Below are 26,513 nucleotides of genomic sequence, written 5' to 3'. Positions count from 1 at the left end.
TTGGGAACCAGCATCAACACTGGCAACAACATCAGCACTGAAATCCAGCGAAGAATCAATCTTGCCAATAAATTCTACTTTGGACTAGGTAGGCAATTGAAAAGTAAAGTCCTCTCTCGGCGAACGAAAATCATACTCTACAAGTCACTTATCGTACCCGTCCTGCTATATGGGGCAGAAGCATGGACCATGACAACAGCAGATGAAGCGGCTTTGGGAGTGTTCGAGAGAAAAGTTCTTCGAAAGATTTATGGACCTCTACGCGTTGGCGATGGCAAGTACCGAAGAAGATTTAATGATGAGCTGTACGAGCTATACGCAGACATCAACATAGTCCAGCGAATTAAAACACAGCGGCTGCGCTGGCTAGGCCATATTATGCGAATGAATGATGATGCTCCGGCTAAGAAAGTGTTTCTATCGGAACCCGCGTATGGAAGGAGAGGTAGAGGGCGACCCCAACTCCGTTGGAAGGACCAGGTTGAAAACGATTTAAACTCCCTTGGTGTGACCGATTGGCGCCGGTTGGCGGAGCGAATGAGCGACTGGCGCGCCTTGTTGGACGGCCATAACCGTTTAGACGGTTAAGCGCCAATTAAGTAAGTAAGTAAGAATTAAACTAACGATATAAAGCAGTGAACAGAAAATCAGCAGTGGCTACATTTATCGAATTTCGTCAATTAAATTTTTTTCTTTTTTGTTTACGATATTTACAAAAAGTTTTATGAATTTTTTAACTGAAATTATCTCAAACCCGTTTTTGACAATATTCGAAAATTCCAGAAAATTTTAAGAAATTTGTGAACCTATTTTTTATGTTATTGAGTCGGAAATTTTGTAGCCAAATCAATTTTATCCTAAAAAAGTATAAGCTATGGACCATTTAGAATTCCCCTTGATATTTAACAATTTTTTTTTTTTCGATTTTCCTCTGTACAAAGAGTATACCATTTTTTTTATATTTCGAAAATTATATTTAGAAATTACAAAAATCAAAAGGAATTTTGAGAGACCTTTAACTCATACTTTGTTGGACTAAAGTTATTTGGAGTACAAATCTGTATGCTCATGAAAATTCAGAGAGCTCCAAAAAGCTCCAAATATACTTAAATTTTTGAATTTTTTCGAAAATTTTGCGTAGTTTTATTAACAAAACTCATAATATCAAAAATTAAAATTTCTAATTACTCAAGCAAGCCGAAAGTCGCGAAACCATCATCAAAGTGCTCACTGGGTTGTGTGCAAGTGCCTGTTGTGGTTGCATGCTGCTTCGGGCGCCTTGGTTAATATAAATAAACGCAGCGATCACAACAAACACGAATATCCGCAGTCTACAAAGGTCGCGGTTAGTTGCTGCTGTTAGACAAACAGCCGTGGCGCCAATTCGTCAACCTGTCAACCAACCACTCATTCTCTAATATAATTTCTTTTCACTGAATAGTGCGGGTACTATGTAAGCATAGTAAAAAGGAACTAAAATTATAAAGGTGCATTTTCAAAAACGTTTTGGTCGTATTGCATCGACTTGATGAGATAACAATGAACCATCCTGCCGTTTTCTTCGCTTTGAAGTGAGCTAAGCGTTTATGATCTGGCCATTTGTTTGAGCAGATAGATGATTGCCTAATGCTTCATTAAACTTATTTTTTGAAACAGAAAATGCTTCCGAGCTTCGCCGATACCTGTCCGAAACAGTTATTCTTTGTTCTATCATTGAAGCATACATTTGATATGTTTATTCATCCTGCTAAAGCTGCCACCATGCCACTATGTCTGAATTTGGTTTCACCGCAAAATTTATACGGCAGTGCAAAATGACGTTGAGCAACACCATCAGCTCAGTCAGAATTGGGAAAGACCTCTCCGAGCCGTTCGAAACAAATCGAGGTTTCAGACAGGGTGACCGCCTATCGTGCGATTTCTTTAATTTGATGCTGGAGAAAATTATACTAGCTGCAGAACTTAACCGCACTGGAACAATATACTATAAAAGCGTGCAATTACTGGCATATGCTGATGACATTGATATCATCGGCTTAAAACACCCGCGCTGTTAGTTCTGCTTACTCCAAACTGGAAAAAGAAGCGGAAAATATGGGTTTGGTGGTGAATGAGGACAAAATGAAGTACCTGCTGTCATCGAGCAAAGAGTCTGCGCATACGCGTCTTGGCAACCACGCTACTGTTGGCAGCCATAATTTCGAAATTATAAAAGACTTCGTTTATTTGGGAACCAGCATCAACACTAGCAACAACATTAGCACTGAAATCCAGCGAAGAATCAATCTTACCAATAAATGCTACTTTGGACTAGGTAGGCAATTGAAAAGTAAAGCCCTCTCTCGGCGAACGAAAATCATACTATGCAAGTCACTTATCGTACCTGTCCTGCTATATGGGGCAGAAGCATGGACCATGACAACAGCAGATGAAGCGTCTTTGGGAGTGTTCGAGAGACCTCTACGCGTTGGCGGTGGCGAGTACCAAAGGAGATTTAATGATGAGCTGTACGAGCTATACGCAGACGTCAACATAGTCCATCGAATTAAAACGCAGCTGTTGCGCTGGCTAGGCCATGTTATGCGAATGAAAGATGATGCTCCGGCCAAGAAAGTGTTTCTATCGGAACCCGCCTATGGAAGCAGAGGTAGAGGGAAGCCCCCCCTCCGTTGGAAGGACCAGGTGGAAAACGATTTAAACTCCCTTGGTGTGACCAATTGGCGCCGGTTGGCGGAGCGAAGGAGCGACTGACGCGCCTTGTTGGACGGCCATAACCGTTTAGACGGTTAAGCGCCAAATAAGTAGGTAAGTAAACGGAGACTACAACCGGAATCGAAGTGGAAACTGTAAACTGTAATAAAACTGTAACTGAAGCTTGAATTCGAAGGGAAACTAACTGAACTTAGGACAGAAGCTGAAGCTGCAATCTAAACTGGAACGTAAACCAGAAGCAAAGTCGAAACTGGAACTTAGTGGAAACCATAAGCGGAGAACGAAGTTATACCGCACGTGAAACTAACATTGAAACAGGAATTAACTGAAATTAGAACTGAACCTGAAGGTCAAAGCAAAACCTGAATTAAAGCGCAACAGATGTCGAAACCTTAAATGAACTATGAAATATGGATCTTCGTAGCCCATAACTAAGTTTTAGATGCTAGCGCGGAAAAAATGAAGAAAGGAAATTTTTGCTTACGCCTATTAAAAAAAAAAATACCCAATCAGGTGCTGTACAGTGTAATCGTTTAATGTTTACAAAAACACTTATTCAGCACAAGAAATTTTTTCACCTGGAATGAATGTAAGTATGTATGTGCGTCTTTAAGGGCCTGGCAAAGTTGACATAATCATAACCATATTTTTATACTCACCATGCTTTGCACACAGAGTATATTAACTTCGATTGGATAACGGTTGGTTGTACAGGTATAAAGGAATCGAGATAGACATAGACTTCCATATATCAAAATCATCAGTATCGAAAAAAAAATTGGTTGAGCCATGTCCGTCCGTCCGTCCGTGTGGCCGTTAACAAGATAACTTGAGTAAATATTGAGATATCTTCACACACGAGCTTATCTGGACCCAGAGTAAATTGGTATTGAAAATGAGCGAAATCGGATGATAACCACGCCCACTTTTTATATATATATTTTAGAAAACACAAAAAACCTAATTATTTAGTAAATAATACACCTAGAATGTTGGAATTTGACATGTGGACTGAAATTGAGACTCTTGATAAAAATTATCAATCGGTTAAGGACCACGCCCACTTAAAAGGGTCCTGGACGAATAAAATAAGCTATATCTTTGCAAAAAAGAGCTTTATATCAATGGTATTTTATTTCCCAAGTGGACTTATAACAGTAAATAGGAAAAACTTCAAATTTAAAAAATGGGCGCGGCACCGCCCCTTTTATGACTAAGCAATTTTCTATGTTTGGGGAGCCATAGCTCGAAGAAAAATTAACGGATCGTAATAAAATTGGGTACACAAATTTTCCCTATAGCAGGAAATATTTCTAGAAAAAATGGACGAGATCGGTTAAAGACCACGCCTACTTTTATACAAAAGATTTTTAAAAGGGTCGTAGATTACTGTAATGAAGAATATAATACTAATCTACATAGTAATTTCTTATCGCAAAACGGATTTTTACTAATTTTTAATTTTTCTTGCTTTTTTACGTTATTATTACATACAATATGATCATATGTATTTAATTAGCGAGCTTTGCTCATATTGCTTTATACAATGGTTTTTGTAATTGATATTAGAGAAAAATTGTAAGTTTTACAAACGGCGATGGTTACTAGGACATGTTTCTGAATTTCACTTCTTCATCAGCTAGCTTTTCGGGAGCTGAGCGTTGAACTCGAGTCTCCAACATTCATATCAGTGCAAGCCTTTTTTAGCTGCTACGCCATATGAATGTTCCGTTGTTCGCTGTACAATTGGTCTCTAAGAGTTGCCTTTTTTGTTTATATATTCCTTTTGATCACCATGTTGGCACATACACTCTGTATGTAGTTTATTCCTAATGGTGTGGATATGATTTTTAGGCGTGCTTTTGAAAGCTTAGTAACATTTGTTCGGATTTTTACAGTATTTGTATAAAGCAATATGAGCAAAGCTCGCTAATTAAATACATATGATCATATTGATATAATAGTAATAGCGGAAGTATTAAAAACAAATACTGTAAAAATCCGAACAAATGTTACTAAGCTTTCAAAAGCACGCCTAAAAATCATATCCACACCATTAGGAATAAACTACATACAGAGTGTATGTGCCTACATGGTGATCAAAAGGAATATATAAACAAAAAAGGCAACTCTTAGAGACCAATTGTACAGCGAACAACGGAACATTCATATGGCGTAGCAGCTAAAAAAGGCTTGCACTGATATGAATGTTGGAGACTCGAGTTCAACGCTCAGCTCCCGAAAAGCTAGCTGATGAAGAAGTGAAATTCAGAAACATGTCCTAGTAACCATCGCCGTTTGTAAAACTTACAATTTTTCTCTAATATCAATTATTACATACATTTAAAAAAAAGCCCCCCCGCCCCGTCCTAGAACGAAAAAAAGCAAGAAAAATTAAAAATTAGTAAAAATCCGTTTTGCGATAAGAAATTAATATGTAGATTAGTATTATATACTTCATTACAGTAAATACAAAAAAAAAAATTCCCCCCCCTGGAACCACGCATGAGACCTGGTAGCAAAGAACATAGCATTAACAACTATAACCAGTCTCGGTGCCTCGGGGCAGCTTGAGCGTCGACCATATGGCAATAGTAGTATAGCGTCATCAATCACAAGACGAACAGACTACCTGCTTCCCTATCTGCGCTTCGAAGGAGATTTTAAGGCCACAATAGAGGTGGACGGTTGGCGCAGGGGCGCGCAAATGGCGGACGAGGCGATACATGTGTACACAGATGGTTCCAAAGTAGTGGAAGGAGTAGGGTCTGTGGTATATTGTGCTGATCTGGAAATAAGCAGATCCTACAGGCTGCCGGATTACTGTAGCGTTTTCCAAGCGGAAATATTAGCCATAACCAAAGCAGTAGAAACCCTGGAAGAGAATAGCTTAAGCTGCAACCGTGCTAACTTTTATATTGAAAGTCGAGCAGCAATTAAGGCAGTAATCTCGCATACCACAGCTTCTAAATGCGTGTTAGAGTGTGAGCAGTCTCTGGAGAGAATCGGGACAGGGAGAATCATACAGCTATATTGGGTCCCAGGGCATATGGGAATAGATGGGAATGAAAAAGCGGACGAACTGGCTAAAACGGGCGCATCCCTTGAAGCTTGCTCCGTAGACGTCCCAATTATACTGGGCGAGATTAAGCGAAGGAGAGAGGTGCACATGATCGACCAAGCGCGAAAGGCGTGGGTTCAAGTGCGGGGCTGTAAAGTGTCGAAGATTATGTGTAGGTCTTACAACCTTAGACTAACAAAGTTGCTTTTATCATTAAAAAGAAAAACTGTAGACTCATGACGGGTATTCTGACTGGACACTGCCTTCTGGCGTCACATGCCTTTATATTAGGCTTGGGCAGTGATAGCAGATGTAGGAAGTGCGGGTTGGAGGAGGAAACGGTCGAGCATGTTCTGTGCTCGTGCCCTGCACTTGCCAGGCTAAGACTCCAGCTATAAGGAGTGATACAGCTGTCAGATCTAGAAGCAGCAAGTGGTTTAAGTCCTAGGAAGCTTCTAGTATTTGCCGGACGGAGTTATTTTATAACATAGGTCCTGGTTTTTGATAGGATTTTTCAGTTTGGTCGTTAAAAGAAACTTCTGGTACCACTGCGGACTCAATCAGTCTATTTGAGGTCCTCATGGACCGGCCAATTCAACCTAACCTAAATTGAATTATAACATTAAATTGGAAAATACTAAAATTTTTTAAAATGGGTGTGGCACCGCCCCTTTTATGACTAAGCAATTTTCTCCAAGAAAAATTAACATATCGTAATGATATTGTGTACACATATTTTCCTTATAGCAGAAAATATTTCTAATAAAAATGGACGGGATCGGTTCAAGACCACGGCAACTTAGATATAAAAGGGTCGTAGACTAGAATAATAAGCTATAACTTAGCAAAAAATAGTTTTTTTTTTTTCTCGGACGTTGTGGCAGCGCGCTGCCCTCAAGTGGCCCGATGAAACCAGGCTAATCCTGTTTTTGTTTTTTTTTTAATTCATACATACTTTGTTTTTTTTTTTTTGTATTCTAATTCCCATTTAATTTTAATTTAATGTCCATTTTAATTTTTTAATTATTAAGAGAAGATAGAACCGTCTTTTTTATGGCAAAGAGCGAGTCCGAAACATCAATTATTCTCGAGTGAGAGTTATAATCTTCACACAAATATAAAAAAGGTTCGTGTAGTTGGAAATTGCTTCTGCATTGTTTAAGAATTACAGGTTTATAATGCCTTGAAACTCGGCATGGAACATTCAAGTTTACTTCGTTCAAAAGAAATGAGCTTGAAATCGATCCATTTAAAAGTCTGGCCATAAATAGTACACCTAGCATTTCTCTACGACTTGCAAGGGTAGGAAGATTTATTAGTTTTAATCGATTAGTGTAAGGAGGAAGATTATACGGAGAGTCCCATTGAAGATTTCTCAAGGCGAAAAGTAAAAACTGTTTTTGAATTGATTCTAGTCTATCCACATGAACTTGATAACGCGGATTCCAAATTATCGATCCATATTCTAATATCGGCCTCACCAATGATGTAAAAAGGGTTTTTGTAACGTAAGGATCACTAAACTCTTTTGCCCATCTGTTCACAAATGCTAAAACCCCTCTCGCTTTATTGACTGTGGCATTAATATGAGGGTTGAAACTAAGTTTGCAATTCATTGTAACTCCCAAGTCGACAAAAACATCAACGCTTTCCAGAGTTTGGCCATTAATTGTGTAGGAAGCTGGCTGTATGTTCCCACGTGAAAAACACATGGATTTACATTCTTCTATGTTGAGAGGCATAAAATTCGCATTACACCAAGTAACTAAACGATTTAAATCCGCCTGGAGTACAGAACGTTCTTCAACCGCGTATGACTTAAAAAGTTTTACGTGGTCGACATATATTAAAATTTTAGAATATTTTATAGTTGTGGAAACATCGTTTATAAAGATCAAAAACAGAATAGGACCGAGATGGCTGCCCTGAGGCACACCGGAGGGAACATCGATGACATTCGAACAAATGTTTTTAAAAATGAATCAATGATATTTCACTTATCAAGTTTTATTGTAAGAGGAAATGGGGAAACATTTTTTTACGGGCGGTGCCACGTGTATTGTAGAAAATGAAATGTACAATTGAAGCTCACGCTGAGTATATAATGTTCGGTTACACCCGGACTTAGACACCTTTACTTGTTACTTACCCACATCAATTGGTGGCTTAACCTAAAATATGTGACAATTTCATAAAAAAAGAAGAAAATGCAAAAAATTACGAGCAAAATACACAACTAATAAGTCTCGTAGTTAAAACGTATCCAAGACAACCAATTAAATATTCAAAGTGTTAATGAATTCACCAAATGAAATATTTATAAATTAGAGATATGGCGAAAACCCGAAAACCAATTGGTTGATATGGTATGGTTATGGCTAGAGTGTTATGATATGGCACCATTGACTAACAACATTGGTTTCCATAAGGTTGGTTTGATCAGCTGTTTTATACGGATATGGATATGTCAGCTTTGCCAGGGATTTTAGTCTTTGAGTACGTGTAGGAGGGAGCTGAAAAAGAATTGAAGTCACGACGCATTCTCAACTATATTTTTTTTGTTTAGCCATGTGAATGGCCAAAAATGCCTTGGAATCGCTATCAACAGTCTGCCTGCTAGTGAATTGTTTTTATTTTAAGATAATATTTTTGGTGTATAAAAATAAACGAAACTCATAAAATTTTATGGGAAACATTTCATAATTTAAGTGCTTCAAAGAGCAATCAAAAGTCTATTGACGCTGGTGCATATTTAAAAATATTTTTCGCATACACAAATAGGCACTCTTGTTTTAGGCACGCTCGTGTTAAGTAAATAAATTGATTTCTCATTTTTGAAATTATTTTATTTTTTATAGAAATGCATCGCAAGAAGCACAGTGGATGAAAGAGATGATTTTCTTTTTGTAATTTTGGTGATGTATTTAATGCTTGAAAAAATTAAGCATGAGTACAGAGTTCTCAAGTACAAACTACTCATGAAGCTCGATGTTTTAACATACGTCTAGAAAAGTAATGTTTTAAATTAACTAGACCTCGTCCAGGGATTGAATTCAAAGAGAGGCTACTTTACCTTTCTGGGAAAAAGCTTCGTCAGTTTCGAATCAGTAATAATCAATACAGACAAAGTATTGTTTTAAGTATTTTCGGCTTATTATCAATATCAAATTATTATCGGTTTGTTATCGTCAAGGCGGCCACCGTGGTGTGATGGTAGCGTGCTCCGCCTACCACACCATATGCCCTGGGTTCGCACCCCGGGCAAAGTAATATCAAAATTTTAGAAATAAGGTTTTTCAATTAAAAGAAAATTTTTCTAAGCGGGGTCGCCCCTCGGCAGTGTTTGGCAATCGCTCCGGGTGTATTTCTGACATGAAAAGCTCTCAATGAAAACTCATCTGCCTTGCAGATGCCGTTCGGAGTCGGCATAAAACATGTAGGTCCCGTCCGGCCAATTTGTAAGGAAAATCAAGAGGAGCACGACGCAAATTGGAAGAGAAGCTCGGCCTTAGGTCTCTTCGGAGGTTATCGCGCCTTACATTTATTTTATTTTTTTATCGTCAAGTTATCGGCTCCTTATTGATTTCTAATAGGCTTGCTATCGACAGTTTACAGAAGTGTCATCGATGTTATATGAAAGTTATATCGTTATCTGTTTCATAAAAAACCGATGAATCGCCGATAACGAATCGATTACGCTCTTATAACTAGAGCTGCTCAACCCCCATATACTTATAGCACTTTTGTTTTGCTTTGAATCATAGGCACATTTACAAATTTACACTCCAAATATAAAAAAAGGTTTAAAGCACTTCCGTATGCCCTTACGTACATATAAATAAAATTCATATGGACGTTTTTGATTTTCATATGTAAGTGCAAAGCAGAAGCACTTTTATATGATCATGGCAGAACTATAAAAGGTGACAGCACGGTGACATACCTACAAAAATAAATAAAAGTTCCATGTATTTTTTTTTTTTTTTTTTTTTTGTAAAGAGATGGATTTATGTCAAAATCGTACTGCGCCCGAAGATGAAGTGTTAAGTCATATTAAAAAGTGGCAATCAGCTGATTCCCAGGAGTCACATGCTCCTGAGCACTTCGGTATAAACAACAAATTTATACTAACTAATTGACAACTAAAAATTATTCAAAAATATTAAAAATATTATGGCATTGAAAAAAATTTGTATTCAAAATTGGTTCATTCAGAACAGGGCTGCTCAACCCAAAATACAAATACACTTGTAGCACTTTTGTTTTTGTTTTGCACTGAATCATAGTCACAGATTCATATTCACACTTCAAATATAAAAAAAAATTTTCATAGCACTCCCATATGTGCTCACATATAATTTCGAATCATGTGAAAATGCTCGAATTTCTTATGAAAGAGCCAAGAAAAAGTACTCCCGTATGAAGCTCAGGCGCTTGTGTATGATGAAAAAAATTTACACTACCAATTTGACAACTAAAAATTATTCATAAATATGATAGCACTGAAAAAAATGTGTAATCAAAACTGATTCATAAATAAAATTAAAATAGATAACTGACGGCAGAGCTGAAATATATGGGGCATATGACCAAAGAATTTAAGCAAAACTGTACCAAAAGAAGAGGAGCCTGTTCGAACTTCATATGATATTAGTTAATTACCCTCAAGGGAAGTCAATAACTAGTGATACAAAATTCTGGTTCAGAACTAAACCTAGAGTGCCAAATAAGTACTATTTTGTTAGTAACTATATTTGCAATTATAAAATCAACAGTGTGGATTTTTTTATACTCAGCATGCTTTGCACACAGAGTATATTAACTTTGATTGGATAACGGTTGGTTGTACAGGTATAAAGGAATCGAGATAGATATAGACTTCCATATATCAAAATCATCAGTGTCGAAAAAAAATTTGATTGAGCCATGTCCGTCCGTCCGTCTGTCCGTCCATCCGTGCGTCCGTCCTTGTGCCCGTTAACACGATAACTTGAGTAAATATTGAGATATCTTCACCACATTTGGCACACGAGCTTATCTGGACCCAGAATAGATTGGTATTGAAAATGAGCGAAATCTGATGATAACCACGCCCACTTTTTATATATATAACATTTTGGAAAACACAAACAAACTGATTATTTAGTATATAATACACCTAGAATGTTGAAATTTGACGTGTTGACTGATATTGAGACTCTTGATAAAAATTTGGAAAGAAATTTTAAAATGGGCCTGGCACGGCCCACTTGTGATAAAATCAATTTTGCAAATATTATTAATCATAAATCAAAAATCGTTAAACCTGTAGTAACAAAATTCGGCAGGGAGGTTGCCTTTACTATCAGGAATGATTTGAAGAAAAATTAACAAAATCGGTTAAGGACCACGGCCACTTTTATATAAAAGATTTTTAAAAGGGTCGTGGACGAAAATAATAAGCTATATCTTAGCGAAAAAGAGCTTTGTATCAATAGAATTTTAATTTCTAATTTGAGTTATAATATTAAATTGGAAAACACTAAAATTTTTGAAAATGAGTGTGGCACCGCCCCTTATATGACTGAGCAATTTTCTATGTTTCGGGAGCCATAACTCGAAGAAAAATTAACAGATCGTAATAAAATTGGGTACGCAGATTTCCCCTATAGCAGGAAATATTTCTAGTAAAAATGGGCGGAGTCAGTTAAAGACCACGGAAACTTAGATATAAAACAAGTTTAAAAGGGTCGTTGACTCGAATAATAAGCTATGACTTAGCAAAAAGTAGTTCTGAATCAATGATATTTCACTTATCAAGTTTTACTGTAAGAGGAAATGGGGAGAAATTTTTCTTTTAAACGGGCGGTGCCACATGTTATGTAGAAAAGTAATTTATCTGAAATGAAATGTGCAATTGAAGCTCACACTGAGTATATAATATTCGGTTACACCCGAACTTGGACACCTTTACTTGTTATTTTTATATTTAAAAATTGGCCACCAACAAAAATACTGCTACCAGCTTTAACAAGCTACGATTACATATGAGTATGCCTATTTTCAAAACTATTCCACCAGTCCGGAGCTATCGAAAAACGCGACAATATCATACTAGAAGCAATATGTAGAATTTCGCTCCGGTTCGCCGCCAGTGCAATATTACCAAAAAAGAACTAGATATCAGCTGTAAAATTTTACACTAGTTCGTAACTGTCCAAAAAGTGCCAATAAAGAACTAGTTCTAAAGTGGAAATTTGTATATAGTTGCCGGGACAATTTACGCCGCCTAGGACAACGCAATGTTAAATTCGCCAGTTGAAAGCATGTGAAAGAGACAGATGGCGAACTGTTTGTGGTTCAGAATGCAGTAGAAGTGCACTAGTTTTGAACTAGAGATTCTCTTACGGGGTAGCTTCTGTGATTTTGTATTTTATTTCGGTATATTATTTTTCGTGGTTATGAGACATTTTTTACTGAAAGTGGGGGGAACCATTAAGCAACTATGCCTATCATTTATTTGTTTAACATTTTATTAAATACAGGTGGTATTTCAGCACCTCAGTAGTCTCTATTGTTAATATATGTAAATTTTAACACAAATTTAAAACAAACCGCGCAAAGCCCTCTAATTAAGCATTTCGAAAGTTATCAAACTCAATTTCTAATGCAACATTCGCGGAAATCTCCACATTCACTTTTAGTATGACTATTGAAAACCAAATTTCGACGATATATATAAAATATGTTAATACAGAAACTGAGGCTATAGGTCGATATAATTTTTCGTAACTTTCAGAATTAAATTTATTGGCTCTTGAATGTTGACGATATAACTATTTAAGTAATATTTTAAGGTTCGAAACGAGCTGAAGGCCAGAACAATAATTTTTTTTGTAATTATTATTGTTTTCTTTTTAATTTTTCTATAATTGAAAAATTGTACTTTGTGTTTGGAATAATAAGTAGAAAATTTTTCAGACAACCTGCCAAAGCTGCACAAATAGATCCATTTCGAAGTGTGCTAAGCCTTCATCATCAGTACGCTTTAGGCACGCTGCCCTAGCCATTTAGCTATACAGCGGCGTTGGGGTTGACTGATAAATTGCTCGAAATGGATCTATCTGCGCAGCTATGGCAGGTTGTCTGAAAAAATTTTTACTTACTGTTCCAAACACAAAATACAATTTTTCAATTATACAAAAATTAAAAAAACAATAATCATTACAAAAAATTACTCTTCTGGCCTTGAGCTCGTTTCGAACCCTGAATCCTTTGTCAATAGGCCGATAAAACAAAAAACAATCGTAATATTTAAAGCAAACATTTTGTAACTTGAAACCAAATCTTCAACTTTTCCCGACCTCAAACAATTAAATTTTTTTTTTTTTAAATACAAAAAAATTCCAGTGCACATACAATTTTATACATGTATTGTGATTTGCACTTTCATATAAAAAATTTTGAGCAACACTGATTAAGAAAATTAAAATTACTCCAACCATTTAACTTTATTTTGTCATTGCGTTAATGGTATTAAAAGTCATGACAAGTCACATGTGCGCGCCTTGGGACATCGAGACCTGGGGTCGCTAAATTTAGTACTTCGCAAATGTTTCGCTTCCTAAGTTTTGCTAGAGTTTGCGCTCAGTTCGAAGCTCACATCATGAGATTCTACACAGGTCCAGCCTGAAGTACTTTTTCGTGGTCTCATCCATTTCTGAGTTAAGGCTCGAGCAGTTGCTGATATTTTGCATCGATTAGATATTAATGAAGAGAACTCGTTCAAATATTGTATTTGGACTAACATGTGGGTCGCCAGCAACATCGATTCAAAATTAAAAAAAAAAAATGGGCGTGGCTCAGCCGTCGCTTTTTAGACTCCGCTTTTGACCACAATTCCGAAGCCGTAACTCCGGTAACAATTCACGTATCGTAAAAAATGATGGAATGATCTGAATGTCATATTAATGACTCAGTGAAGTTGTTGTGCTGGACCTTTAAAATTAAGTTTAATTGCTCTTGAATATTCTGGTTATGAGGTGATTTACGAAATATTTCAAGCATATATTGAAATTTTTGGGCTTTTTGAACATTTAGGCCCACTTGCAGAGCTGTAAGTTATCGTTTTATCTCAGAGTTAACATAACACGAGAGGTTAAACTTTTACATTTTTGACAAAATTTTTAATGAACTCTGAGCTAAATAAATTAATTGCCCTTCCGCAAGTGGGCTTTCTAAATTTTATTTTTATTAAAAAAAAAAACAAAAACAAAATAATATGGCAGTGTAGCTAAGCGTGGGGCAGTTGAGGGTGAGCAGTTTAATGTGAGTTATAAGGGAGTAATTTGATGTGCTTGTAGGCGTATGAGTCGTGGCACAGTGGACGACGTACCCGACTCAAACGTTTGGGGTTGCGGGTTCAAAGCCCACTGCAACCAAGCATTTTTATAATCAGTTGAGCAGAGCTCACAGAGTATATTAACTTTGATTGGAAAACGGTTGGTTGTACAGGTATAAAGGACTCGAGATAGATATAGACTTCCATATATCAAAATAATCAGGATCGAAAAAAATTCGATTGAGCAATGTCCGTCCGTCCGCCTGTCCGTTAACACGATAACTTGAGTAAATTTTGAGCTATCTTAATGAAATTTGGTATGTAGGTTCCTGGGCACTCATCTCAGATCGCTATTTAAAATGAACGATATCGCCTACTTTTTCGATATCGAAAATTTCGAAAAATCGAAAATGTGCGATAATTCATTACCAAATACGGATTAAGCGATGAAACTTGGTAGGTGAGTTGAACTTATGACGCAGAATAGAAAACTAGTAAAATTTTGGACAATGCGCGTGGCACCGCCCACTTTTAAAAGAAGGTAATTTAGAAGTTTTGCAAGCTGTAATTCGGCAGTCGTTGAAGATATCATGATGAAGTTTGGCAGGAACGTTACTCTTATTACTATATGTCTGCTTAATAAAAATCAGCAAAATCGGAGAACGACCACGCCCACTTTTTAAAAAAAATTTTTTTTTAATTCTAAAAGAAAACTTAATATCTTTACAGTATATAAGTAAATTATGTCAACATTCAACTCCAGTAATGATACGGTGCAACAAAATACAAAAATAAAAGAAAATTTCAAAATGGGCGTGGCTCCGCCCTTTTTCATCTAATTTGTCTAGGATACCTTTAATGCCATAAGTCGAACAAAATTTACCAATCCTTGTGAAATTTGGTAGAGGCTTAGATTCTAGGACGATAACTGTTTTCTGTGAAAAAGGGCGAAATCGGTTGAAGCCACGCCCAGTTTTTATACACAGTCGACCGTCTGTCCTTCCGCTCGGCCGTTAACACGATAACTTGAGCAAAAATCGATATATCTTTACTAAACTCAGTTCACTTACTTATCTGAACTCACTTTGTATTGGTGTAAAAAATTGCCGAAATCCGACAATGACCACGCCTACTTTTTCGATATCGAAAATTACGAAAAATGAAAAAGATGCCATAATTATATACCAAATACGAAAAAAGGGATGAAACATGGTAATTGTATTGGTCTATTGACGCAAAATATAACTTTAGAAAAAAACTTTGTAAAATGGGTGTGACACATACCATATTAAGTAGAAGAAAATGAAAAAGTTTTGCAGGGCGAAATCAAAAGCCCTTGGAATCTTGGAAGGAATACTGCTCGTGGTATTACATATATAAATAAATTAGCGGTACCCGACAGATGATGTTCTGGATCACCCTGGTCCATATTTTGGTCGATATCTCGAAAACGCCTTCACATATACAACTAAGGGACACTCCCTTTTAAAACCCTCATTAATACCTTTAATTTGATACCCATATCGTACAAACACATTCTAGAGTCACCCCTGGTCCACGTTTATGGCGATATCTCGAAAAGGCGTCCACATATAGAACTAAGGCCCACTCCTTTTTAAAATACTCATTAACACCTTTCATTTGATACCCATATCGTACGAAAAGATTCTAGAGTCACCCCTGGCCCACCTTTATGGCGATATCTCGAAAAGGTATCCACCTATAGAACTAAGGCCCACTCCCTTTTAAAATACTCATTAACACCTTTCAGTTGATACCCATATCGTACAAACAAATTCTAGAGTCACCCCTGGTCCACCTTTATGGCGATATCTCGAAAAGGCGTCCACCTATAGAACTAAGGCCCACGCCCTTTTAAAATACTCATTAACACCTTTCATTTGATATCCATATCGTACAAACAAATTCTAGAGTCACCCCTGGTCCACCTTTATGGCGATATCTCGAAAAGGCGTCCACCTATAGAACTAAGGCCCACGCCCTTTTAAAATACTCATTAATACCTTTCATTTGATACCCATATTGTACAAACGCATTCTAGAGTCACCCCTGGTCCACGTTTATGGCGATATCCCAAAAAGGCGTCCACCAATAGAACTAAGGCCCATTCCCTTTTAAAACACCCATTAACACCTTTCGTTTGATACCCATATTGTGCAAACGCATTCTAGAGTCACCCCTGGTCCACCTTTATGGCGATATCCCAAAAAGGCGTCCACCTATAGAACTAAGGCCCACGCCCTTTTAAAATACTCATTAACACCTTTCCTTTGGTACCCATATTGTACAAACGCATTCTAGAGTCTCCCCTGGTCCACGTTTTTGGCGATATCCCGAAAAGGCGTCCACCAATAGAACTAAGGCCCACTCCCTTTTAAAACACTCATTAACACCTTTCGTTTGATACCCATATTGTACAAACGCATTCTAGAGTCAACCCTGGTCCACTTTTATAACGATATTCCGAAAAGGCGTCCACCTATAGAACTAAGGCCCACTCCCTTTTAAAAATACTCATTAACACCTTTCATTTGATACCCATATAGTACAAACAAATTCTAGAGTCACCCCTGGTCCACCTTTATGGCGATATCTCGAAAAGGCGTCCAAATATAGAACTAAGGCCCACGCCCTCTTAAAATACTCATTAACATCTTTCATTTGATACTCATATCGTACAAACAAATTCTAGAGTCACCCCTGGTCCACCTTTATGGCGATATCTCGAAAAGGCGTCCACCTATAGAACATAGGCCCACTCCCTTTTAAAATTATCATTAACACATTTCGTTTGATACCCATATCGTACAAACAAATTCTAGAGTCAGGCCTGATCCAACTTTATGGCGATATCCCTAAATGACGTCCATCTATAGACCTATGGCCCACTTCCTCTTAAAATACTCTTTAATACCTGCCATTTGATACGCATGTCATACAAACACATTCCAGGGTTACCCTAGGTTCTTTTTACAACATGGTGATTTTCCCTTACTTTGTCTCCGCAGCTCTCAACTGAGTATGTAATGTTCGGTTACGCCCGAACTTAGCCTTCCTTACTTGTTTAAATTTATTGTTTTATAAATTATTATTTTAATGGACTATATTTTATGTGCATATATTTTATGCTGTATTTAAAAACACGGGACGATGCAAAGCATCGGTACACCTTTATATTTTAATTTGGGGCGAGCATGGGGAACTCTGAGGTTTCGCTCTAATGAGCCACCTCATCTTCTATTTGAAGACCCCTTTCAAAATGTGATGTGGAGGCGAGCACTGGGCTCTGTGGTATTGGCACCCCATCTTCTACTCGAAGAACCTCAATTTTAAATTAAAAACTAAAACTATGTCTTTAGAATATTTCATAAACCGAATGAGAATTTCAGCGCTTATGAAACAAACGAAAGAAAAAAACTCATAGTTTAAGTCGCTTAAACACAGTGTATATACAATTTTGTACATTTATTGTGATTTGCCCTTCAATGTAAAAAATTTTGAGCAGCACTGCCAATAACGAATCGATAACAAATCAAAAAATTTTGTTTGATAGCAACCGATAGCTTTGCCATAGCAAATCATCAAAAATTTGAAAACAACTGCTTTTCGATAACACATCCATAACTTTTCTATAACAAATCGATAATACGCCGATAACAAAATCTTTATATACCGATAGCAAATCGATCACTTTTCGTTAACAAATCGATAGGTTTTCCATAACAAGTCAATAACTTTCTTATATATAACCGATAAATTTTCGATAATAAATCGATAACTTGTCGACAGCAAATCGATAACTTTTTGGTAACAAATCGACACCTTTTCGAAAACAAATCGATAAATTTTAATTTCTTACGTACAAAAGTATGTAGTTTTTCCTTTTAATATATGCATAATGCATGGAGATGTTAAATAATGCCTAGAAAAAATTATTTAGAATTATACGGAACATGGTCAGTCTCTTTGTCGATATCTCAAAAATTTGTGCATAATTAAAAAATAGTTGCGGCCATTTTCCAACTAAGTGCCGTGTTATGCATTTGGATTGGTAGAAGGGGTTTCGGTAAATCAAAACTCACGCATAAGTTTTAAACCAATGACATATTTTCAAGAATACCTACAAGGCTTATTTTGATGAAAGAACAGCATTTATAAGAAATCATAAAATGCAAAAAGCATACAAATCGCATATCATATTTCACTGTCCTATTTGTAACTAAACATCGGTCAGTTTGAGTTAGTTTGGCGCTTAACAATTTTCTACACAATAATATATACTGACCTAATTCTTAAATTACAAACTGTGTGCCTATTTTCTCTTTCACCCAGACGTTCGGTATTATCTGTCGTTTGACATTTTCCAGACGAATAGTCGTCAATGCCTAACAAAGCCTATAATTTTTTACCAACACAAACACACTAATATAACACATGTAGAACATTCTTGCATAAAAATCAAATAGCGCGCGATTTCATGTGTGAACATAAATACATACATACATAGGGTAAATGCAAAAATAGTTTAACATTTGTCGACTCCTTTGTATTGAAGTATCGATTTTACAGTGAGTGGCATTTTAGCACTATAAATGCACTGACCACTAAAAATAATGTAAAATTTTTTTAGGTACCTTCGCTATCAATTAAAGTATATCACCCTTTATAATGATCAACACTATAGGAATTTTACCACAGTTTCATGTGCTGAGATAATTTGTATTTGAAAACAATAATTTAACAAAATAAGCTAAACAATTTCTTTATAACACTTGTCCGAGGTATAGAAAAGTTGGATTTTTTTCTATCGATAACAAATGTTATCGAAAAGTTATCGATTTGTTATTGACAAATTATCGATTTTTTATCGAAAGGCTATCGATGATTTATCGATACGTTACCAAAACACTATCTATTTTCTAACGAAAAGTTATCGATATTTTATCGGAGTGCTACCACTTCGTTATCTACCGGTTTTCATCGAAAATATGTGGATTATTTATCAAAACGCTTTCGACTTTTTATCAAAAAATATCGATTTACTATAGAAAATCTATCGATAATTTATCAAAAAACAATAGATATAATATCAAAAAATTATCGATTTGAGATCGTAAAGTTATCAGTTTGTTATTCGAGTGTTACCAATGTGTTACCGGCGGTTTGTCGATTTGTCAATGACGACTCATTGATTTGTTATGGAACAGACACGTCAATATAAAGCCGACGACCCATCACTACTCGCCGATAACCTGCTGGTGACAAATCTATGAATCGGCGATAATACTTCGCTATTGATAATAAGTCGGAGATATCCTTTCAGGTTTTCAACTGATAGCGAGTTGACTGAATCCTTCCCCAATCCTTGTCGCCTTCTTGTCCATCAACTCTTAACAGGAATGTGTTGCCGAGAAAAGGTTTGCCTGACTGTATAGTGGATATATATACATGCATATACATATATACATAAGTACTCTCCAGCTTCGCCGTTGCCCAGTCTAATATAAACAAGCTCTCAAGCCCTTTTAAAATGTTTCTCTCTGCCGAATTTCCCTCCATCTGCCACTTTATTTTATTTGCAGCTGTATTCCTTCCCTTACTCCCACTCTTTCTATCCTTTTTTTCGTCTTCCTCTCCCTTTGTGTGAGTTTCTGCCTTTTTCATTTCCGAACTCTTTCGGTCTTTATTTCCCCTTCGTTTTTTTTTTTCTTTTCTTCTATTCCCCCCCTTTCTCCACCTCTTTAAGTACCCTTGTTCATTATTCGTTTGCTCTATTTTTCTACCTGTTCCCTTTTCTACCTTTACTTGGAATATTTTCAATAGTATGGCGAATTAAATTTTCTCTAAAATGGGCACGGCGCCACCCATTTTCTCAAAATTATATACTAGTTTATCTTTAGGATACATATTTATACTAAACTTTATCAAAATTTAGGCCTAGCATTTTAAAGGGCTTGCTACATTTCTTCTCACCCTCTTTCCTCTATTTTTGTACTGTCAATAGAGTTTGAATTGCCGGTTGGAAATTATTGAAAATTTAGTAAATGCCCGACAATTAGTGCAATTACCCTACTTATTTGTATACCCTGCAAACGCAATTATAATAACAAAATAAATATTTAAAAAATATATCGTTTTGTGAATATCAAGAAAGACTTGATATTTCAGTCGTATAGGAAAGAAAAATCTACAACGAAACCTACAAATCGTGGGGAAATTGTAACTCACGCCGAAACTAGAAATAAAACCGAAACAAAATCCGTAGCGAATCCTGGAGGTAAAACCTAAACCGGAGCCGCGAAAGGAAACCGACCTAGTTTTAGCTCCTATTTGGTATCGTTATAGGCAATCATTGTGATCAGAGTGAACTGAAACCTTGAAGCTGGCTGGGTTAATATGTATGTAGACTGTGGACTGAGAGTGTGCTGTAATAAGCTAGAAAATCGATTTAAGCCTTTGACCTGTCATTTAGCTGGTATTCCACTTAAAGTAGTGACATTTCGTAATTTCGCGCTTGGTACCGGAAAGCACACACAACCATAAACACACATACAATCATGTAAACATTTGCTATCATTCTTCTTCTAAGCTATAAATCAATCGAAATGATTTGCTTGCAAGTAAATGGTCGTTGGTTTCCTTGACATCAAGCGCTATTATTCAAATGAAAGAACAATCGCTTTGGTGATTCCTCAATTTTCGAAATTTTTCTTTTTCCAATTAAAATCATAGCTACTCGTATGTGTCTTGTAGGAGGTGGTGATTTGGTGGTGGTGAATTTTTTTTTTTTTTCAATAAATAACTCAAGTTTCTAAGGCCTGAACTTCCAAGAATTGCCACAGGTTTAAATGTTGAACGATGGCTTGTGATGATAACTAGCGTACTGTATTTGCCGTATAAATTTATTGAATGAACTCATACTCATGGATGTATTTATTGAATCCATACAAAAATTTTATTTGAACTATGAAAACGTCTATGACAATGACTTTTCTAGCAAATTTTCAAATATGAGTTATAATCATTACGCAATAAAACCAGAGAGTACAATAACTCAGTAATCTCAGTAGTACAATAACAAAAATTTAACGGCCCTCATAATCCGGTCATGAATATTAAAGTAGTACTTTTTTAGTACTTTAGCAATTTAATGTGCGAAATATAGTCAAATTCGATATATCTCACACCTTGGAAATGGAAACATGACTGAAAAGTGATGAGATAGCAGAGGCAATAGGAAGAAAAAGTAGAGGAAGTTATAAAAAAGTGGAAGAAACATTTCGCGATGGGCAGAGCAGATGCGGGTAAAACCAACAAAAGCCGAACTTGTCCTGTCCACGACAAAGACAAGGATACCCCCCTTTAACTTACCGAGGCTAAACGGCACAATATTAAAACTATCTTCGGAAACGAAATATCTTGGAATTATACTCGATTCCAAATTAAGCTGGAGAAGGAACGTTGAGATGAGATCAAAGAAATCTCTAGCAGTATACTATGCCTGCAAAATGGCTTTTGGGCGGAACTGGGGACTGTCACCACATGTCATGTACAGCACAGTTATTCGACCGATACAAGAAGATACAAAGGCTGGCATGCCTGGGAATGTAAGGCGCCGTGAGCAGCTCACCTCAGAAAGCGCCAAATGTAATCTTTCACTTGAAGCCTCTACAAGTCTTCGTGCAGGGATTAGCCGCTAGAAGAGCTCTACTACTAAGAGAATCCAACATGTGGAAAACAGCTAAGCACGGACACGCGACGATTCTGGACGACATGACGAAGGGGCAATTAAACGGAATAATAACCGACCTAACATCCAAAACAGACAACATCACAGGGGTTTTGGACTTCCAGGTTCAGAACATACGATATCCTTCAAGGGAGGAATGGAAAGTAGGCCTAGACTACGGCAGGGGCATCGCAATCTACACCGACGGCTCGAAAATGGAAAAGGGAACTGGAGCTGGGATGTACTCAACACATCTACAGTTAAGCCAATCATTCCGACTTCCCGACGCATGCAGTGTATTCCAAGCCGAGGTCTCTGCTATAAACAGAGCGGCAAAGCTTCTCCAAGATAGTGCGTCCTCCAACACCGACCTAACAATCTTTGTTGGCAGCCAAGCCGCCTTAAGGGCATTATAGTCCAACAAGATAAAATCGGACATCGTGCGGAGGTGTAGAGCCTCTCTGGCTTCTATAAGTCATCTCAATGTCTCCGTTTGCTGGGTCCGTGGGCACAGCGGCATTGAAGGATATGAACTCGCTGATGAGATGGCTAGGAAAGGTTCCGTCTGAGACATAAGTGAGGTGGACAGCCCCGTTCGACCGCCGCTGAGTTATCTCCTAGGGAGAATCGACGAATATGAGAAGACGGCGACAGACTTGCTATGGACCAATAGGGTTGACTGCGAAGTCTCAAGGTCCTTATAGCCATGCTTGGATAGGAAAGGCACCAGCTTCCTTCTCAAATTGAACAAATCTGCGGTGAGTGGGTACTTAAGGGTATCATCACAGGTCATTGTGCAATCGCAAGCTCCCTCTGCAGAAGCTGTCAGGATGAGGAGGAAGAGGAGTCGATCAACCACTTTCTCTGTCGATGTCCGGCGCTTCAAAGAAGAAGGCTCAGATTTCTTGGCTCACGCTTCTTCGACAGCCTGGAAGAGGTTGGGAAGGTGGACGTCTCGTTTCTTCTTGGGTTCATCAGGGAAAGCAAGTGGTTCGTTGAGGGCCATTAGGAGGTAATGGGGCTAAACGAATTTGCCGCCACCCTGTACTTACTGAAGGCACTCACAATGGACAAAAATGTCTCCGAGTGGAAGTGTGGGTAACACTCACGCACGCCCTCTTAGCCTAACCTAACCTAGAAGGAAGCGGGAAAAGTAAAGAGACCAAGAGGAATAGGGAGAGTGAGAGTAAAAGTAAGAATAAGGGTAAAGGTTTGAAAGAAATTGGTAAAAAGAGCTTTAGAGGAAGAGTAAGAATAATATAAGGATAATATTGAGAGTAATAGTGATAGTTGACTTGGATAAAAGGAAGAACAGAAAGAGTAAGAGAAAAGCGGAAAGATTTACGGTAGAATGAAAGGGATAGGGAAGTTGAATGGACCGATTAAGGTAAACCACAAAATGCCGAGTGGAAAGGAATTAAGAGATGGTGAAAAGGGTTTGTCAGAGGAGATGCAGGTGGATTGATAAATAAAATCGGAACCATATCCTTCAGGTTTGATCATACGGTAGTTTCATGTTTGTCTGAACGTTTCCAGGGTCAGCCAGTGTTGTTTAAAATAAAGTTTTGATAGGCTACATATTTCTTTCATTCCATCAATGAATTTCTATAAGCTCTGATTTTTTTTAGCATCGTAGCTGTAAAACCTCTGCCGCTTTATATTTTTAAGCCAGCTACCATTTTCTGCTCAATGAACCTACCTTCACATAGATAATGTTGGGTCGCGCCACCATGTACCGCCGATCCCTAGCTTTCGTATTACAAGCCTCCCAGATACTCTTCCGCGATTTCATGGCATTGCTATGCTATAATGCTAAACTTAGTTTCAACCTTCTATTAACGCTAGAGCTGTTATTTCATTCGTGAAACGGTGGTCCAAAGAATTTAGTAGCCCTTATGTAACTAAAGCTCTTTTCATCGAGTTCATGCAGATAGACTTGGATCAATACAAAAGCAATTTTTACTTTTCTCTTGAAGGAATTTTCAGTTGGACTCTGCGTATTAGTCGGTTGAAGCTTATCAATCTTCCAACTCTTGCAACTCGTAGAGAAATACTAGGCGTTATATTAATGGCTTAACTCTTGAATGGACTAATTTCTAGGCCCTTTCTTATGAACGAAGTAAACTTTAACGTCCCATCACGAGTGTCAACACATTACAAGCCTCTTCTTTTGAGGCAGTGTAGAACTAATTTCGAATTAAATTAACCTTTTCGGTGTTTTTGTCATGATTTTAACACTCATTCTAATTCATTTGATATAACGGATACACTTTTTACCATAAAGAAAACTGTCTTATCCTATCTAAACCCATAAAACCAAAAAACAAAAAAAAAAAAAAAAAAAAAAAAAAAAACTCAAATAAACTAAAAAAATGTTCACTTATTTAACAATGTAGTATGTATGTATAATTTCTAACTGTTATGTATTTTCTATCTGTTATGTATAGTACTCAGCTGATGATTTTTATTCTGTAGCTGAGCAGTTTTAGATCTCAACGCGTAACAAACCTCTGTCTGTCGACAACTCGGTTAAAACAAAAACAAATCCGTGCGTCATGCGGATGCGCCCCCCGCGCCAGCCGGGCGGGCTTTGGAGGGTGTGGGAATGGGTTAAGGTACTAAATACTTTAATCCGTTCTACTGTATTTTACTGTATCCAGATTGAACACAGAAACATATTCTTTTGTAACAAATTATTGAAGTAATGTAAAAATATGAAAAAGTTTAGTTATAATATTTAGTATATATATATTTATATATATTTAGTATCGACATATACAGACTTAGATATTTAAATAATTCAATAATTGTTAATTTTGTAATTGGTATTAATTATTTTTGAAAACGAATATAAACGCTGAACATCCCAAATTAAAATAAGTGTTTCATTAAAATAAGAGGTACCACAGAGGATATTAATCCGTTGGGTATTATTATTATTATTATTGTTCCGGGTAGTCAATTATCTCATTGATGCCAAAAGTCTGTTTCCATATTCCTTAGTTGTGGACAATGGGATACTCTGAAGATCCAGCTATTCATTTGCGTTGACTAAAACTTTCCCATTTCCACTCAAGAAAAGAAAATCAACCCTCCCACAAAAGGTAATACAGACCACAGGCGTTGCTTTCTTGCACGTTACTTCATATTTCAGAAAGGCATTAATGTAGTATTTTTTATGATACGGAAAAAATCAATGCTGCAGATAAGTCAGGAAACAGCACTTAGAATTATGAGGGCGAGTATTGTCAAATACGACTCCATTTTTTAATAATGACTTCACCTGTCTGGTTTTATTGCGTCATGAGTTATAATTGAATTTAATGTGTACAAAACTGCATTGCTCCATCATTTTTTATTACCTGTGTGCTGAGCGGAGGTAAAACTGAATCATCATGACAATTTGGACACCAATAAACCATTTGTAATATTTGTTTGTATGTATTTAGTGAGGTGTAGGCTGTTTGTAATATTTCATCAAAATACCATATCTTTCAGTAAAATCTGCACATGCATACAAATATGTGTAAACAATGAATGTTAAACATTGAAAAAGAAAATTGATTAATAAAAATTGTAAAAAGTTATAAATTAACTTAAAATATTATATAAGTACTTATTTAAACGTAAATTAAGAGTCATTAAGAGTTGTAAATTGGTGTACCTTACTATTCATACTACGTTTCCAACAAACTCAAACTCCGTGCTTGCCAACTGTTTTATGCAATACATCTTTTGACAGAAATACAATTTTTACTTTAGACCACTTTTAATCTCCAATAAATCGTGAACAGATAATCTACGCGTACACGTATGTGCCATCCCTGAGCACTAGACTATTTTCTATCAAATTTTTACGTTTATCTTTTATTTTGTGCTTCCAATTAGAGATTACACTCTAGATGTGGAATTTTTTCTATGGAAAAAATTCACGTTTCTAAAAAATTTTTATAATTACCGATTATAGCGGAAAAAATTTATAAGGGAAATCTAGTTATATAATTAACGATTAGTAGTTAAGCACCTTAAGCCTTCTTAATATCGCATATAAGGCCCTGTCAAGTGTATTGTGCGAAAGATTGAAGCCCGACGTGAATCGGCTGATTGGACCTTATCAGTGTGGCTTTAGACCTGGTAAATCTACCATCGACCAGATTTTCACAATGCGCCAAATCTTGGAAAAAAACACGCTAAAAAAGAATTGTCACACAACACCACTTCGTCGATATTAAAGCCGCCTTCGACAGCACGACAAGCAGCTGCCTATATGCCGCAATATCTGAATTTGGTTTCCCCGCAAAATTTATACGGCTGTGCAAAATGACGTTGAGCAACACCATCAGCTCAGTCCGTGTTGGGAAGGAGTTCTGCGATACGTTCGAAACTAAACGAGGTTTCAGACAGGGTGGCCCCCTATCGTGCGATTTCTTTAATTTAGTGCTGGAGAAAATTATACTAGCTGCAGAACTTAACCGCTCTGGAACACTATTCTATAAAAGCGTGCAATTACTGGCATATGCTGATGAAATTCATATCATCGGCCTAAACACCCGCGCCGTTAGTTCTGCTTACTCCAAACTAGAAGGGGAAGCGGTAAAGAACCCGATGGTGAACGAGGACAAAACGAAGTACCTGCTGCCATCGAGCAAAGAGTCAGCGCATTTGCGCCA

General features: G+C 36.9%; 1 protein-coding gene across 42 annotated transcripts in view; it reads right to left on the bottom strand.

The window, feature by feature from the left end:
* Positions 1–26,513, bottom strand: part of slo (calcium-activated potassium channel slo) — a 415,764-nt gene that overhangs the window by 366,523 nt on the left and 22,728 nt on the right. For 41 of the 42 annotated variants that reach the window (XM_067761569.1, XM_067761567.1, XM_067761572.1 and 38 more), the window contains exon 3: positions 25,206–25,347. The exons of the other annotated variant lie outside the window; for it this stretch is intronic. In XM_067761569.1, coding sequence (XP_067617670.1) covers positions 25,206–25,265 — 60 coding nt within the window. In that variant the 5' untranslated portion in view covers positions 25,266–25,347. The remainder of the gene's footprint in view (positions 1–25,205; positions 25,348–26,513) is intronic. 42 annotated transcript variants of the gene reach the window in all.

This window comes from Eurosta solidaginis, chromosome 1, assembly GCF_040869045.1.
Source record: "Eurosta solidaginis isolate ZX-2024a chromosome 1, ASM4086904v1, whole genome shotgun sequence".
Classification (NCBI taxonomy): domain Eukaryota; kingdom Metazoa; phylum Arthropoda; class Insecta; order Diptera; family Tephritidae; genus Eurosta; species Eurosta solidaginis.
Note: the sequence above shows the minus strand (reverse complement) of the source record. Positions and strands in the feature narration are given on the sequence as shown.